The 17,947-nt window shown below is 41.6% G+C and overlaps 1 protein-coding gene across 2 annotated transcripts in view; it reads right to left on the reverse strand.

Moving 5' to 3' along the window:
• Positions 1–11,832: 11,832 nt before the first annotated feature.
• Positions 11,833–17,947, reverse strand: part of nbas (NBAS subunit of NRZ tethering complex) — a 255,796-nt gene continuing 249,681 nt past the window's right edge. The window contains exon 52 of one of the 2 annotated variants that reach the window (XM_060853540.1): positions 11,833–12,432. In XM_060853540.1, the coding sequence (XP_060709523.1) occupies positions 12,157–12,432 (276 nt within the window). In that variant the 3' untranslated portion in view covers positions 11,833–12,156. The remainder of the gene's footprint in view (positions 12,433–17,947) is intronic. The other variant, XM_060853548.1, reaches the window with a different exon arrangement.

The raw sequence follows: 17,947 nt of genomic DNA on the forward strand, positions 1-17,947 counted from the left end.
AAAAGGTGTCACCTATGTAGCGGACCCAGATTTTGGTTTGATGGTTGGTAGGGCTGTTTGTTCTAGTCCTTGCATTACTACTTCTGCTATGAATCCTGATTGTGGAGATCCCATGGGTGTGCCGTTGGTTTGTTTGTAGATTATGTTGTTGAAAGTGAAGTGGGTGGTGAGGCACAGGTCCACTAGCTTCATGATGTCTTCGTTGGTAATGTGATTGATGGTGGTTGGGGGGTGTGTGATGGTCTCTTCTAAACGTGAGATAAGTGTTTCCTTTGCCAGGTTGATGTTGATGGAGGTGAACAGTGATTAGATTAGATTACTTACAGTGTGGAAACAGGCCCTTCGGCCCAACAAGTCCACACCGACCCGCCGAAGCGCAACCCACCCATACCCCTACATTTACCCCTTACCTAACACTACGGGCAATTTAGCATGGCCAATTCACCTGACACGCACATCTTTGGACTGTGGGAGGAAACCGGAGCACCCGGAGGAAACCCACGCAGACACGGGGAGTACGTGCAAACTCCACACAGTCAGTCGCCTGAGGCAGGAATTGAACCCAGGTCCCTGGCGCTGTGAGGCAGCAGTGCTAACCACTGTGCCACCGTGCCGCCCAGTGCTGTTACGTCGAATGAGATCATTGTTTCATCTTCCTCTATTTTGGTGTTTTTGATGATTTTTAGGAATTCCAGGGTGGAGTGGATGGAGTACCTTCCACTAGGTATTTCAGTCTTGCGTGTAGTTCTTTAGCCAATCTATAAGTTGGTGTTCCGGATAGTGAGACTATAGGTCTGAGGGGGGCTCCTGGTATATGAATTTTTGGTAGTCCATAGAAGTGTGAGGTGTTGGTCCTGTCGGGTTTCATTTTCTGGAATTCCGTCTTGTTTAATTGTCCAGAATTGAGTAATTTTTTTAGGAGAAATATAATTTTGTTTCCTAATCGTGGGGTCGGGTCTAGCACCACCTGTTGGTGGGTGTTGGTGTCTGCGAGTAGTGTATTGGCTTTCTCTATGTAGTCCCTTCTGTTCAGGATGACTGTGAGCCGACCTTTGTCTGCAGGTAATATAATGATGTTTTTGTCTTTTTTGAGGTTTTCTAGGGCTTTCTTTTCTTGTGTGTTCAGTTTGTTTCCTTCCCTCTGTTGTCTCAGTTTAGGTGCAACTGTCTGTCTGATCGTTTGTTGTGTTTCTTCTGTGAGATTGTTGTCCTTCAATGTGGTTTCTAATGCTGCTCGGAAATCCTTCTTGTCAGGGTCTCGGTAATCGAAATTTAATCCTTTGACTAGTGCTGCTTCTTCTATGTCTGATAGGGTCCGGTCTGATAAGTTCTTTATCCATGCCTCCCTGTGTTATCGGTTTTGTCTTTTTGTCAGTATTCCTTACACTGAGGTATCTAGCTTAGTGTAATGGAGTCAATTCTGCAGAATTTAAAATAAAGCTCCTTTCTTTGCTCTTGCTAATAGTTGAATCAAGTCGATTTAATTTCCACGATAGTAAACTTGGGGAATCGTCCCGGGACCCTGCGACTGGGTGAGATTCTGAAGATTCCCAGGAGGTGCAGGCACCAGCGCCTTGAAGGTCTTTCACTTTATCTTGAACGCTGAATTGACCCCTTGGCGTGAGAGGATTGGGAATCTATGGATCGCCCTAGCTCCGGGGTGCGAACCCAATAGGCTTGGGGTAAGAGTGTGGCTTAAGTCATCCTGCATAGACACTCATTCTAAGAGAATAAGTACAGCAGGAGAAGGGTTCAGTAAACTCTCATGTGGTATTAGAGCAAAACCCCAGCGAAGGGGATTGCCATCTCTAGAGAGTTTCAGAGACAGCAAGTTTAAGGGTGGTTTTAGACTTGGAACCGCCATTGGCTGAGTTGGACTCACCTGAGATGTACCGGGTACGTAGTTTCTTGGTCTACGAAAACCAAGGTATTGAGGCAGACGTGACCAATGCGAGAGGGGACCTCCGGAGGTAAAAAGCAAGTCAAAAGGGAAAAGATAACGGTACCGCGAGAGAGAGAGAGAGAGAGAGAGAGAGAGAGAGTCAAGCTGAACGCTTTTCCAGTTACACTAAAATGGGCTCCGGCAAGACCAAATAAAGGGAGAGTCCACACAGGACTTGGAATGGCCACCAAAAATACGATCCACGCTAAATAATTATGGCCCAGAGTCTGTGAAGCAGTTAGAATTGTGGATCAAGGAATGTGGTTTTCCAGAGGGAGGAAGTTTTAGTAAAAGACAGCTGGAAATATTGAGGTCGAGGTTGAAGGAGAGCGAGAAGGAGAAAAGGAAGGGAAAAATAGAACCTGTGAATTGCAGTGCTCATAACATGTGGAAGGCTGAGGCTGATATCAGAGAAAGAAAATGTCAAGTAATAGATAGATCAAGTACACATACAAACACCAGCGCACATGCAGACACGTGCGGAAAACAACCTAAAGAAGCCGAACAGTGTCTTAAATCTGTTTCAGATCCTGACCTTGTTACCTACAGCCCCACTACGAGATCCGCCTGGCAAAGATTCCACATCAGCAGCGGCTGCTGCCTCAGGGTCTGCTTGATCACCAAAAACACACCGCACCCACAACCAATTGAAACAAGAAGCCCAAAAGAAGGATGGCCACTCCAAGACCGAAAGGCATCCAAGGCCTATTCGCGATCACACTCCGACGGATGATGAGTCAGACAGTGAGGGTACTGGCACACGATCACCTAACCAGGTGGTTCTGCAAGCCCCAATGGTTGAAGTTGCAGGTCCAGAAGGGTATCCAGTGTTGGCCCACTGGCCATGGACCATGAAGGATCTGGAAAGTGCCTATGCGCAATTGCCTGACCCACGCGAGGTTGGAGGTAATAAGTTTGCCAAAGAAGTGACAAATTCTGTGTCGAGTTCCGTCCGACGTCACATGAGATGAGACGTCTCCTGGGATGAAAACTAGGTGCCAATGTCACCAAAATCAAATATAATTGGCCAGCCGCAAATGTCCATGCCAGAGCAGCCAACCCGCAAGTGGAAGAGAACGGAGACTTTGATGCTTTTGTTGTAGTGCTGGCAATCGCCTGTAGGGAGGCATTCCCAGTGCGAATGGACATGACCAAAATAGCAATGTGTAAACAACAGGAAAGTGAGACAGTGTCCCAGTACCTTACGCACCTCACTAAAGTCCATAATGCCCATAGTGGTCTGAGACCACCCATCAACATAACGGCGGCAGAAATCACGTCGTATGAAGCACATCTGAGGAACAGCTTCATCAGTGGAATGAAATACGAAATAGTGAGAAAGATAAAAGACACATATATTACCTGGGACACGGGAAAACTGAATTTGAGAGAACAACATGCGATACATGCTGGAAAATCGCTTACCCATGAGAAGGATAAGCGGAAGCTAAAGATGGAACAGCAAGCACATGAAGCTCAGCTTACTCTGATGCAGGTGGTCACCCAGCCATTAGAGGGAGGTACTGTAGGAAGAGAGAGAGGCAGAGGGGGAGGCCGCGGGAGAGGAAGAGGTTGCAGAAGAGGCGCTAGCAGAGGTAGATCTGGCGGGTGCTTTGTTTGCAGAGCAATGGACCACTGGGTGAGACAGAGCCAGCATAGACAGCCTCAATCAACCTGGAGGCTGGGCGACAGGGGGACTGACAGGGGAAGGTTGAGGTAGTGGGGGGCAGCCCACAAGGTACAGGTCAGCCTCTTTCCTTTATGCTTGGCAACGAAGACTCGCTTATGCTAATCTCTTCTACTAACCTTACGGGCACTGAGACGTATCACACCTCCATGTTGAGCACTGAGATTGCGAAGTGTGGACAGTATGTCCAATATCACAATGATGCGTAGAAGTCGATGCCTACCTCTATGTTATATGTGGAAAGTACATCAGTTACCTTTTTGGTAGATACAGGGGCAACATACTCAGCCCATAAGGATAACCCTAAAGTCTGAGTATCGTCCTTGCAGAGCACAATACCTGTTAAAACTCGAGGCCATAGAAAACTTCAGTCTTTGAATCCCTCCTAAAGCTGGCGTGATAATCCCCTGTGAAAACTCACCGGTGAGAACCTCCATTTTTCCAGTCAAAAAGGCAAACATTCCCGGTGAACCGGAGAAATGGAGGTTTGTTCAAGACCTGCAGGCAGTTAATAACGCTGTTGTCCCACTCTCCCCAAATGTTCCCAACCCCTATGCTATATTGGCTCAAATTCCACTGGACAGGAAATGGTTCTCTGTTGTGGATTTAGAAAATGCCGTCTTTAGTGTTACTGGTACACCCAGATAGTCCATTCTGGTTCGCTTTATCATTCAAAGGGAAATCAAATACCTTCACGTGACTTTGTCAAGGTTACTGTGAGTCCCCCACCATATATAATGGGGCTCTACGCAGGAGTCTGGAGGGCAGGTATCATCAATGGCTGTCTATCCTCAGACAATGTGCATTCAAAACCATCATGTTTCTAACCTGAAAATGCCCATCCTTCTACTTTATAATCTTTGCAATTACAGCCTTAACTCTGGTGACCCTACGACTGTTAAGCTCGTCACATGTCATTGACACCCTTCATGAGACCCATCACCACCCACTGAAACTAATCTCCCCTCGAACAACATGGTAACTATTCCATCTACTTTCACTGTATTTCATCAGTGGCACAATCATTGCTTAGTTTAGCATTATCTGCAATGGCTACTTCACTTCCTTTTATGAGCACTTTTTTTGAAGAATAAAATGTTGATCTCTGTGCCAATCGCTGGTGATACTACAAATTCCTTATTTTTAATTTAAGTAAGCATGGCATCAACATTCATGCACTGTCTAAAACCATCCTTAACACTATGATCACTACTATCCTTACTGCTGAGCGAGCAAAGGACCACACACATGTCAGCAGCACGTTGGCTCCGATATAATACTGTGTTCTTGGAGATGCCTAACATCACAGTAAAGCGGTGTAACGTCTTTAACCCTGCTAACCTTTTCCCCACAGAAGGAGACGGAGACCCACATGATTGTGTTGCTGTAACTAATGAAATTTGCAGCCCTAGACCAGATTTGCAGGATTCACCATTTCAGAATCCTGATATGGAGGTTTTTGTGGACGGGTCAGCATTCAGGAGCAAGGAGACAGGCCAGAATTGTATTGGGTATGCTGTAGTGACCACCTATGAGATAGTCAAAGCACGATCACTCCCTTCTCATCTGTCAGCACAAGCAGTGGAGCTGATTGCTTTGACTGAGGCCTGTAAATTGGCTGAGAGAAAGACAGTGAATATTTACACGGATAGCAGATACGCATTCAAAGGGAAATCATATACCTTTGGGGTTGTAGATGTTTGTGGAACCCTGAGGAAACACAGGGGCTTCTTGACCTCCACCAGAAAGCCCATCACACACCATGGCCTGATTTCTGACCTCCTGGAAGCGATCCTATTGCCTAAATCAATCGCTGTGTATAAGGGTGAAGCCCACACGACAAATAATGATTTTATTTCCCAAGGTAATGCAAGGACAGACTCAGCAGCAAAAATGACAGCCCAGCAAGTGAGCAGATTGACGTGTGTGAGACAAAAATTTGTACCCCAACAGCAGACGTACGGGAGTTAGTCACAGGCCACACTGGAAGGAAAGTGAGAGTGGACGGAAGCAGGATGCAGTGTGAGGGAAGGAGTATGGTGTGGCCCCAGTGGTAAACTCTGTCTACCGCAATCATTATTTCCATTCTATGCCAAGCTGACACACGGTACGGACCATGTGTCAAAAGGGGCAATGTATGACAGTATTTCGGCACACTGGTACACTAAGGGATTTACTCACTACTCCCAGAAATATTATGAGCGTTGTGTTATCTGTGCCACTAATAATGTGGGGAGGGGGATACAGATGAGTCAGTCAGCACATCCCCAACCCCAAAACCATTTACAGATGGATTTCATTGAACTAACACCCAGCGAAGGGAAAAGGTATCGTCTGGTAATAGTTGATATATTTTCCAAATGGGTGGAAACGTTCCCCAGGTCTAAACAGGGTGCCAGTGCAGTAGTCAAGGCTCTGCTAACTGAGATAATTCTGAGATGGGGCATCACTGAAATGCTTAGTAGTGACAATGAGACACCATTTGTCAATAATGCCTTACAGCAGATCAGTGATTATTTGGGAATAAACATGAGACAACACTGTGCCTACCAGCAAGCGGTGGGGCAGTGGAAAGAGAAAATGCTATCCTAAAAAAAAATTTAAATTGGCAAAATGTTGTGAGGAACTTGGGGGGATATGGACAAAGGCACTTCCAATTGTGCTAATGTATGTGAGATCTAGGAAGAGAGGAAGAGCTAATCTTAGCCCGTTTGAGATTTTGTTTGGTAGGCCGTCCAACACAGGAATTGGCCCAAGACCTAAGGTAAGACAAATAACAGGCCACTGTGAGGATGAGATGTAGCGTTACTGTATAAAACTCCTACACTTTTATCTCAATACAGAATCAAGTGAAGGCAGCACTACCCCAACCAGCAGAAGGGAAGCTGCATGATCTAGAACCTGGAGACTGGATAGTGGTGAAAGACTTCAGGAGGAAAAACTGGAAGGCGAAGAGGTGGTTTGGACCATTTCAAGTGTTCCTTGCAACACAGACAGCAGTTAAGATCACAGAAAGAGCCATGTGGATACACGCCAGGCATTGCAAGTGTGTCGCTGGGCCTAAGGAGACATCGGACAGCACCAGAACCAATTAAGTTCAAGTAGTGATTAGAAGCCTCATGTGAATATGGGGCTGCCCCAGCTCACACTTCTAGCAAGCGCCCTGGAAGGACTATTCGTAAGGGCAGGGGCATTGCATGGACCCCACCCTGCCATGGCTTTGACAAGTGTGACGTGTGAACATGGGATGTGTACAGGGCACACCAGAGCAGGTGACAATACCACCACAAAGCTGTGTTTCAGGTCAATGGTGTCTGAGGAAAGGCCTGGTATTTCCTCAACATTTTCTGTTGTATAGCTATCACAGCTCTGTATTTTTCTTGTTGTTGCTGTAGTTGTCCTTGTCATAAAATAACAAAAAGGGGGAAAATGTAATGGAAAATTATCCATTTACTGTGAAATTAATTATCCGTTTACTGTGAAATTTAGAAAAGAAAGCTTTTCTTAAATTTAATGCTGTCCTGAGCTTTGTAAACAATACTTTGATGAAGGACTGCAGTCCGCTTATCTCTGTTTGAATTCTGTAAACATTCAACTTGACCTTGCAATAGTTGTACTCAGCGAAAGCTGAAGAACTGTTATGTCTAAGACCAGGAGATGAAAGGATAACAACTTGAGTTCTCCCAGTCTTTGCCCTTGAGCACGTGATAAGAAACAATATAAGGCAAGCATCTGAACAATGCTCAGGACTCCTTACATTGAGGTATCTAGCTTAGTGTAATGGAGTCAATTCTGCAGAATTTAAAATAAAGCTCCTTTCTTTGCTCTTGCTAATATTTGAGTAAAGTCGATTTAATTTCCACGACAGTAGTTTAGGTGAATTGTTCAGGCTAAATTGCCCATAGTGTTCAGGGATGTCTAGGGTAGTTGCATTATTCAGAAGTAAATGTAGAGCTATAAGGTAGGGGAATGGGTCTGGGTGGGTTACTCTTCAGAGGGTTGGTGTGGACTTGTTGGGCCAAATGGCCTGTTTCCACGCGGTAGGGTTTCTATGAATTATAGACTAAGATTGAGAGACCCACAATGGATCAAAAAATTTGGCCAATGCAATTTAGGGAGCCTAAAAACACTATTTGATTACAAACACTACAGAAGTTATTACATGACTGGATGTATGCAACAAGTCGTGGTGTGTGTGTGTGTGTGTGTGTGTGTGTGTGTTCTTTGCCCCTCCTGTGCAGTATTATAAATATGTAACAATCTCCACCTAACCATTTGCACTGGCGTAAAAATTTGAGGAGGGAGGTAAATACTGGCCTGGATATTCTGATGGCCAGTCACTGGAGAAGCACAAAATGAAGCTGTTTATTGGGTGCATGTGGAGTCCTCAGGGCAGCAGATATTGAATGTTCCATAAAGCAACTCACCCGCATTGGAACCCTTTGAACAAGTTCATAAATAGGAGAATTTCAAGGTTTCATCGCACTTAAGTTACCCACGAAAGGTGAGAGAATTAATGACATTGTCTAACTCCTGGGTAACTATTAAATTGGTGGCTCCCCCTACACCTCTCACCTGCTGAAGTAGATCTCTGCTGACCCCCTTACAGCCCTTGGACCCATGCAACTACATCCTGACCAGAAGCCTCCACCCAACCCCACCACAACCTGACTGCACAACGCCCTACCCTACTCTACGTCACCACCCTGCCTGACCCAACACTTCTCTCTTTCCAGCAGGTTGAGCTTGCGTGGACTCGGTAGCCTCACCCTGAACCCAATGTCCACTGCTGCTTTCTCCTCTGTCTTTAGCTTGATCCTCCTTCCCAGACCTGACACTTCTCCCTCTGGTATGCTGTTCCTCCCAGCTCCCAGGATTTGATACAACTCAACCCTCACCATGCCCCCCACCCCCACCATATCTTCCTAATCCTTCACCTACCTTTCCTCCCATCATTGCCATCTGCTGCAGTCCTGATGGTCCACAGAATATCTGAGCCTTTGGTTAATTTTGCTTAACATGAAATTTGTTCCTGGTGCTGAGCAACAAATCTATGGAGACCTGAGGCATGAAGACCTGAACTACTAAACTACAATAAATGGGTTCCTTATGCTCTGTTTACCTGAACAATTAGATCCATCTCAGGCATAAGAAATAATTTGTTGCAAACATGGGAGATTCTTAATAAAAGCAAATTGTGATTCAATAACTAGAATGCCAAATCAATCCCAACCTCTCTACGAAATCACCTGAAATGAAGCTGATGTGCATCCATTGTGCTGGCAAGTGGTTTTAAGCATTGAATTTTGATAGCACTCTGTAGGTCATTGGCCATGTAGCTTCACCCATCAGGATCACCAGACCTCTGAAAGTGCTTCACAGCCAATTAAGTACTTTTAAAGTGTAGTCTCTGTTATAATGAAGGGAATATGGCAGCCAATTCTGAATACAAATTTGCACAAAGAATAATGTGATATCAAACTTTTTGTCATTTACATAAATGATTTGGATGTGAACATAGGAGGTATGGTTAGCATAATTTGCAGATGACACCAAAACTGGTGGTGTAGTGGACAGCCAAGGTAGTTACCTCAGATGGGCACCTCAGGGACAACTTTGTCACGCAGAGGTTGGTGCATGTATAGAATGAACTGCAACAGGAAATGCTGGAGACTGGTACAATTACAACATTTAAGAGGCTGGGTGGGTATATGAATAGGAAGGAGTATGGGCCAAACACTGGCAATTGGGAGTGGATTAATTTAGGATATCTGGTTGGCATGGATGAGTTGGACCACAGGGTCTGTTTCCCTGCTGTACAGCCCCGTGGTTCTATAACTGGATAATACATTTTTGTGATATTGACCAAGGAATAAATACTAACCCGAACACTATGGATAGCTTCTCTGTTCTTCTTTGAAATAGTGCCATTGGATCTTTTACATCCACTAATGAAGCTGGACTTTGCTTCAAAGCCATAGTGGAAAGTTGGCACCTGTGACAGTGCAGCACACCTCAGTCCTGCACTAAAATGGCTGGGTATATGTTTGTACCTGAGTCCTGGAGTGGGACTTCAATCTGGAAGCTGGTGATTTAAGGCAAGTATGTCACTGACTGAGACACAGGGATAGCTGAATCTACTTGTTCACCAGACCAATTAATTGAAGATGTTATCTCCAGATCAATCCTAAATTTGCATGCAGTTCCAGTGAAAGAACTCTCTGACATTTAGTTGAAGTGAATAAACAAGGAACTCAACATGAACTTGATGACTTCTTTATAGTTTACAGTTCCTAGCACAGGTCAGAGAGTGGCAGCATCATTCTGCATCTGATCTTTTTAACACCAGCTTTTAATTCGATTAACAGAAACAGAAAATGCTGGAAAAGCTCAGTAGGTCTGACAGCATCTGTGAAGTGAAATTAGAGTTAACGTTTCAGGTCCAGTGTAGAAGAGTCACTGGACTTGAAATGTTAACTCTGATTTCTCTTCACAGATGCTGCCAGACCTGCTGAGTTTTTCCAGCAATCTCTTTTTATTTGAATTACAGCAGCCGCAGTTCTTTTGGTGTTTACTTCATTTGACTTGGACTTTTTTGGGGGTATCCTGCCCACGAGCCACTGCCAGTGACTATGAAATTGGCAGCAGATAGACAAATAAATTTGCAAGCAGATTACAGAAATATGCAAATGCTAAAAAAACAGTGATAATGGGAAACATAAATAATTCTGATATAAATTAGATAGCAGAGTAAAAGGAAAATAAGGGTCTGACATTGCTAAATTACTTTGATTTGTTTATACCCCAGAACAATGAGGAAGGAAAGAGTGCTGGATATGGTTCTGGGGAACTGTGTAGAACATGTTTCAGTTGGAGAGCATTTGGAGAACTGTCAATGTATCATCAGCTTTGTAAAAGTCAACGTAAGGGACAAGACACAATGAAAAATAAAAAAATACTTAGCTGGAGACAGATAACTTCAGTGAGATGAAGAATTGTCTGGCCCAGATGATTAGTTTTGGAGGCAAAAATTAATCTCGCACTAGTTGGATAGTAGACAGCAAATGGTCAAGTAGATACATTGTGAAGAGAGAAAAGGAAGGCTGTGCAAAATTAGAGGTCACTGAATGTCTGGAGGTACTTAGGTTAAAGTGAGACAGAAAAAGGAAACTTATGACAAATTCATAATCTGTTAAAAAAAACAAGCTAAATGGAGGAACTACAGCAGAGACACAGTGTGTAAGACGTGCAAAAGACAGCAAAAGAATGGCTGAGCAGCTAATACCAAAGGGAACCCACCGATCATTTATAAACATATGAGATATTCAAAGGTTATTAAACAAAAATGCTGGGGTCAATTAGGAGCCAAAAAGGAGGTTTGCTTTTGTTTGGAGAATGTACGGCTGACAAACCAAATAATTACTCCTTAGGGAACAGATTTCTATCTATGCATTGTGAAAGGAGGAGGTAGTAACAGTGTTACAAACAGATACAGGTGTAATGGCTATGGATGCAGTTGAAAGAGATCGAGGCAGGCAAGGTGATTAATGGCTGCATGATGTTTGAGGCAAAAAGACCGCAGATGCTGGAATCCAAAGTAGACAGGCAGGAAGCTGGAAGAACACAGCAGGCCAGTCAGCATCAGGAAGTGGAGAAGTTGATGTTTTGGGTGTAACCCTTCTTCAGGACTGGCTCCACCCAAAATGTCGACTTCTCCATCTCCTAATGCTGCCTGGCTTGCTGTGTTCTTTCAGCCTCCTGCATGATTTTTGAGACAGAAATGACATGTATTTTCTTGTCACTGTTTGTTAATGGATTATATAAATGTTTACAATGTTTACCTTCTTCTGGGTCCATATTTTTAAATATGGGTTAGAAAGCTGGAGTCAAAGCAAGTTAACTATTTTCCCATATTAATGCTGCTTGAGAAGAACTGGCTAAGCACAAACCTGATGATCTATGAAGGCAAGTCTAAGAATTATAAATGTAAACACCATTAAAAGTAACAAGCTCAGTGTTCACACTAAAAGAAAAGCTCAACTTGCTGCTCAGGTGCAATGTCAATGGTTACAAATAAGAAAATTTTTATGCCATTACAAAATACACACAGTAACATCTTTGAATGAAAGGAAGGCTGCTAGCCTGAAGATATAAAATTGAGGAAACATGAAGTAATTCCAAATTTAAAACTGCAAGTTTATTTGAAAAATCTGATACACTATTTCACAGTGAAATTTCTAGGAGTGCACCGAAGTAAACTACTGTGGTGCAACCTTTTTTACATCATCCTTATTAAACTATCTTTATAAACTGAAAAAATGTTACAAATTTTAATTTTCAGTAATAGGTTTTAAATTGTTTACAGAACCACATTGATATTACAGCCCTATTGCTAGAAACACAAACATTTCCAAGTAGCAAACGCAGTAATGTTAAACTTCATTGCAGTATCTGATTGAAGATGAGTAAGTCAGAAAGTCCATGCTTTGTCCTTTACCTGAAACTTTGCTATCAAGGCAAAATCCTTTCATAACCACCTCTTTGTTACACTTAATGCAGCACTAAATGTACTTAATGATGGATGTGTTGCCCTATGATACATCAGTAAAGACCCTCCCTCTGCAGTGCAGCCTGCTTCATTCAATTGTTCTGCTATCTCTTCAACAGTGTACTGTCCTTCCTCATGATTGGCCAAAAGATGTTTTAGAAGGTAAGGGTAGAAAACAGTAGAGACGCAGTCCACCACTAATTTATTGTTCAACAGCAAGGAAAGCAGCTCTGTATCACAATTGGAAGCATCGATCTAAAGAAAGAAAATATGATGAGTATGCATTTCTGGACAGACTATTGAAAAATCGACATTTTATTAGTTACCAAAGGGTTTAAATTACAACCTACACATTATGTACTGAGATCATAGAATAAATATATAAACACTTATCAAATCATAGCCCTTTCTATTTCACTAACTTTAAAGTACACTTTGATATAATATCTTTAGAATGGAGTATAATTATAGCAAATTTCACAATACTAATCCGACAAAATGAATCCTGTATGAAAGGTGCAGATGTGTGTGTTTTTGGGGGGTTTTGGGGGGCTTGGGGGTTAGAAGGTGGGTTGGCTTGTAGCAAAACAAAAAAGGCTTGATAAAAGACAAAAGCTTTTAGAATAGCTCTAAATCAGACCAAGAAAGTTTTAAGGAAGAAATTACAGATGATTTCACAATAAGCCACTGTTGAAAGAATGGACAGATCTAGCTAGATGGGAAAGAGTTATAATGCCAGGAAAGTTTACAGAGATAGTTCGGGACAAAATCGTTAAGATAGAGGAGGGTGGGAATTTTTGAATAGGAGTAATAAAGGAGTATGATTTAGTATGAGATAGGATAGGGCCTGAAGGGTTACAAAGAGTTTACAAGAAGTTTACAAAAGATTACTTGGAATAATATTTTCAGGTTTGACTATTTCTAAGGTATGGATGGAGTTTTCAGTGATTGGTGACAGGTGACAAGTTAATAATTTTAGTGACATGAGGTTGGAAAGAGAGCTGGGAAAACTGAGAAATACAGTTTTGAATAGTGTTCTGAAATGTGTTTCCATTAGGTCTTTAAGAGTTCACCTGAAGCACAGAAACAGACAGACATGTAATCAAAAGGACAATCCTTGCAACAGTGCAGGGTACACTTAGATTTCTATTTGAATAGCAACATTTGAACTTATGCAGAAATTCTAGTAGAAAAACTGATCCAGAGGTGGGAATATTACCAACTGAGTGAAGTTGTTATCGGCAACTTCTTTAATGCTAGTGGTTAAATTATTGTGACTTCTATTTTTGTTTATACATTACATGGTAATTTTAATTTATACTGGGTAAGTAGAAATAAAAACCTAGATGATTACTGAACTTATGTTCTTATACACATTATCTTGATCTTTTTGTCATCAGTGCAAGAGATAACAGCTTCAGACTGACATGCACTGATACACCAGGGATTTAAAGCAGGTTTGAACACTCACGAATATTCAGAGGTCTTTTTTGTTCACTAGTTAGTTTTAAATAAATGCTTACATAATTTTTAAAAAGGACTTGTAACAACCAATGCATATTCACTCCATTACACAGAACCCCCAAATTAAATAGTGCAGTCAAGTGGTGTATTAAAAAGGTTAGTTTGTTTTGAATCAGATGTCTTGCATTTGCCAGAATAAAATTTAATCATTTCCATCTTGGATACTTTTGGATCTGGGTGGTAGGATAAAACAAAGATTGACTCTCTTGAACATTCTCTTCATCCCATGTCAAATTTGTAGCCTGTTCCCTGCTATCCCCAACTTCCTGACCTTAACCCTTACAGCAATAATTGATATGGGCTTCCTCAACCCATTGGTATAGGGCATTTGAAACAAATGTGGCAATTGTGACAGCATGGAATTTGAGTTGGGTATGAGACAGGGTGAAGTGGCAGAGAGATAATAAGCAAGTCGTTGTTTTACTCAACAGGCTTACATTGTGACTAATTAAATCAATTTGGAATTACTTTAGAGTAAGATTATCAATTAGTGAGTCTCAGTAACTGAATGTTCAGGTTGCTAAACTTTAGTAATTTTTTTGGTTTTAAAAAAGTTTTAGTTCACTACAATAGCTTATAAAACCTTTTGGAATGATTAATGTAAAAAGCAAAGTCATGCATTATAAAAGAAGTAACAATAATATTACAACAATACAAGTACAACATTTTTATTCATATTTTTTTCACTGGGAATCAAATGCCAGTGCTAGGATTACCTGCAAACATTAACATTATTTTAGAAATCTATCACTTTTGTATAACACATATTTCATTTGATATTTTAATGTTTGGAATGTCATTCGGCAGTGCAATGAAAAGCTGAAATTGCTTTTTCTTAATGTTATTGTGCTTGAAGCAACTCTTGATTTAATATATCTCTGCTGACTTTGGGGAATTTTACATTGTCATAGAATGCTTGTGGAATGATTTCCAATGTTGTAGATTTATTTCATGGTAACAAAGGAAAGAAGTACTTGCATTTATAAACCAGCTTTTATGACCTCAGGGTGTCTGCGTTAGCACCAATTAAACAATTTTAAAGTGCAGGGATCATGGCAGTTGCAAGCAAACATAAAAGCCAAAAACACGGAATCCTGGAAAAACTCAGCCGATCTGGCAGCAACTGTAGAAGGAAAAACCGATTTCAGTCCAGTGTCCTTTGTCAATAGGGTTACATTGTGACCAACTAACTCAAAATTTGGAGTTACTTTACATTAAAAATGAAAATGAGTGTCAGTTACTTCATCACTGGATTGAAAATATTTACTCTACTTTTCTCTCTACTGACGATGCCAGACCTCCTGAGTTTCTCTAGCACTTTGTTTTTGTTTCAGTTTCCAGCATCTGCAGTCTTTATTTTTAAACATACAAGCCATTTTGTACGCAGTCAAGTTCCACATATAAATGACTAAATTTTCTGATTTGGTAATGTTGCTCAAGAAATAAATATCAGTTAAGACATTACAAGAACTCACTTCCACCTATAACAATAACAGCATCTTGCATACCCACATGAGATGGCAGAAAAGGGCACAATTTATTGCCTTAACTGAAAGACATTTGAAAATGTAATATTTCACTGATGTCAGTCTAGAATACATGATAAAGTTCTGAGGAGTGGCTCAATCTCATACTTTCTGATTCAGAGTTAAGAACGTTATCACAGCCACAAAGAAAGAAAGAATAATTGAAGACCAAAACTTTCATGAAATATCCAAAAAAGCTTAAGCCATGTAAGATGATATTAAGGCTAGAGACCAAATATGTGGTCAAGAAGGATGGTACCAAGGAGATTTAAAGAGAGAAAGCAGGTAATAAAGTAGAGATGCTTAGGGAGGGAATTCCAGAACTTAGAGCTCAGACAGATAAAGTTACAGCTACCAGTAAAGAAGCATTTGAATCTGCAGCAGTAGAGGATGTTAGGGAGTGGGGGCAGGATTTCAGGAAAAGGACATGTGCCTTTTGAAAACAAGGACGAGGGTTTTAAAACTGAGGAGTTGACACGTCAGAAATGAATATAGGTCGAAGGAATCATGAATAAGACTTTCTAGGACTTAGGAGAGAGAGGTTGTAAGAGGATTGGATAAGCTGAAGTTTATGGAAGGCAGCAGACCCACAAAGAGAGCAGTGGAATTACCTGCTGTGAAGTCTGGGGGAGACCATCAGTAGCTTGAAAGCTGAGGGAGGGATGTAAAAAAAAAAGCTGGCCTTATCAGCACCATTCACATTCCTTGACAGAATTTTTTAAAAATGACAGAGGTTCACCCTTGATGATGGACAGTGGCTATGTGGTACAGCTTATGTCTGGGCCAATCAGAATGTAACAATTAATTGACTCAGCCTCACAGACTGACCAGAGAGAAGAGAGAGAGTCAAAAGCAAAATACTGGAAATCTTAAACAAACATGGGAGCTTTTGGAAACTCTGAGCAGGTCAGACAGCATCTGTGGAGAGAAAGAACTCTCTTCACAGGTTGATGAACATTCATCAGAACCCTCAGAGAGAGAAGGAGTGTATCATTTGGCCTCAGAATTATGGTGGGATTGAAGACCAACTTCCAAAGTCCTAATGTTTAGCTGGAGGACATTTTGCTTTGCATGTTGAAGCAGCAGCAAATAATAGACAATAGATGTGTTCAAATAAAGGTGGTGGCAAAGCTGGGGGTTATCAGCACACATGTTGTATCTTGCATGTTTTCAGATAGGGTGGCATGATGGCGCAGTGGTTAGCACTGCTGCCTCACTGCGCCACGGACCCAGGTTAGATTCCACCCTTGGGTGGCTGTCTGTCTAGACTTTGCATTTTCTTCCCATGTCTGTGTGGGTTTCCCTCCACAGTCCAAAGATGAGCAGGTTAGATGGATTGGGCCATTCTAAATTACCCACAGTGTCCTGGATGTGCAGGATAGGTGGGTGGATCTGGATGGCACACTCTTTGGAGGGTTGGTGTAGACTCGATTGGCCATATGGCCTGTTTCCACACTGTAGGGTTTCTATGATTCTACATTGTTGTTAAGGGACAGGGCTTAGGTGACAAGTAGGAGGGAGCTGAAGATAGATCCTTGAAGAAATGCCTGAAATAGCAGTGCATGACTAGAAAGTAAGCTATCCCAGATGACAATGGGATCAGGCAGGATCAGTCATATTTCAGCTGGATGTCAGAGTGGTGGCATTTCAGGATGATGTGTGCTCAAACACCTGAAAGGTTGCAAACAGATTGAGAATTACCAGGAGAAATACTTGGACCGCCAACTTAATCACACAGGATGTGTCAAATTAATGAGGAAGTCCAAAGACTTGAAATTAAAATGTGTAGACTGAATTATATAATCGTCTGGTGACAAGTAATAGGTAATCTTAAATAATGGAGCATGCGGTAGCTAATAAAATAATGGAAATTCTCCATTATAGAGTGAGAGAGACTAATAAATGATATCCAGAATAAAAAGCTAGTGGGTCTGTACAATGAATAATGCACGTTGCAGAAAATCTCAAGACAGACGTAAGATAGATAAAGTTTACAGAAGTTATGTACTGTGGATGCGGATATAAAACAGATCAATATACCATGAATTTGCTTAAAGCATGATGGTTTCATGACTCACAAAAAAATGCTCATCCATACCGATTTAAGCATTTATATTAAGGCAAATACGATGTATGATTTTAACTTGCTAAGTGGGGCAACAATAAAACAGAAGCAGCTTTAAAATTATTGTGTTTAACACTGTGTTCTCACCCTAATAATTCCACAGACAATTTAGCCTGGGTTATTAAAGTTAAAATGCCTCTCAAGCTACTTGTATAAACACAGTACAATGACAATGATGAGGACACGGGCCTTTCAATCGCATCTCAAACTGTACTATAGCTCTTCCCCCACAAGCAAGGCAACATTCTGGGAAGCCGGGCTCGTGGATGAAATAACTCAAGTCTACATTTACATCAGTAAATGTTTTTGATAGCTGACTAAAGGTGACATAATTCAGATGAATTTTGAACAATATCATGCACCCATAGATTATTGACAGATAAGAAGCAAGTTGCTTATGCAGCACAACGACTGAATTCCTTGCTAATATGATTGAAGTGCAACTAAATAACCGTGGCTGATAGTAAGGAGCAGTTCTGCAAATCTGCTGGCGTTTTTGTTAGCCTAGATCAGCATTCTTGGAAATGAAAACCAAAAAGAACTATGGATGCTGGAGATCAGAAAGAAAAACAGAAATTGCTGGAAAAGTTCAGCA

Source organism: Hemiscyllium ocellatum, chromosome 3, assembly GCF_020745735.1.
Source record: "Hemiscyllium ocellatum isolate sHemOce1 chromosome 3, sHemOce1.pat.X.cur, whole genome shotgun sequence".
Lineage (NCBI taxonomy): Eukaryota > Metazoa > Chordata > Chondrichthyes > Orectolobiformes > Hemiscylliidae > Hemiscyllium > Hemiscyllium ocellatum.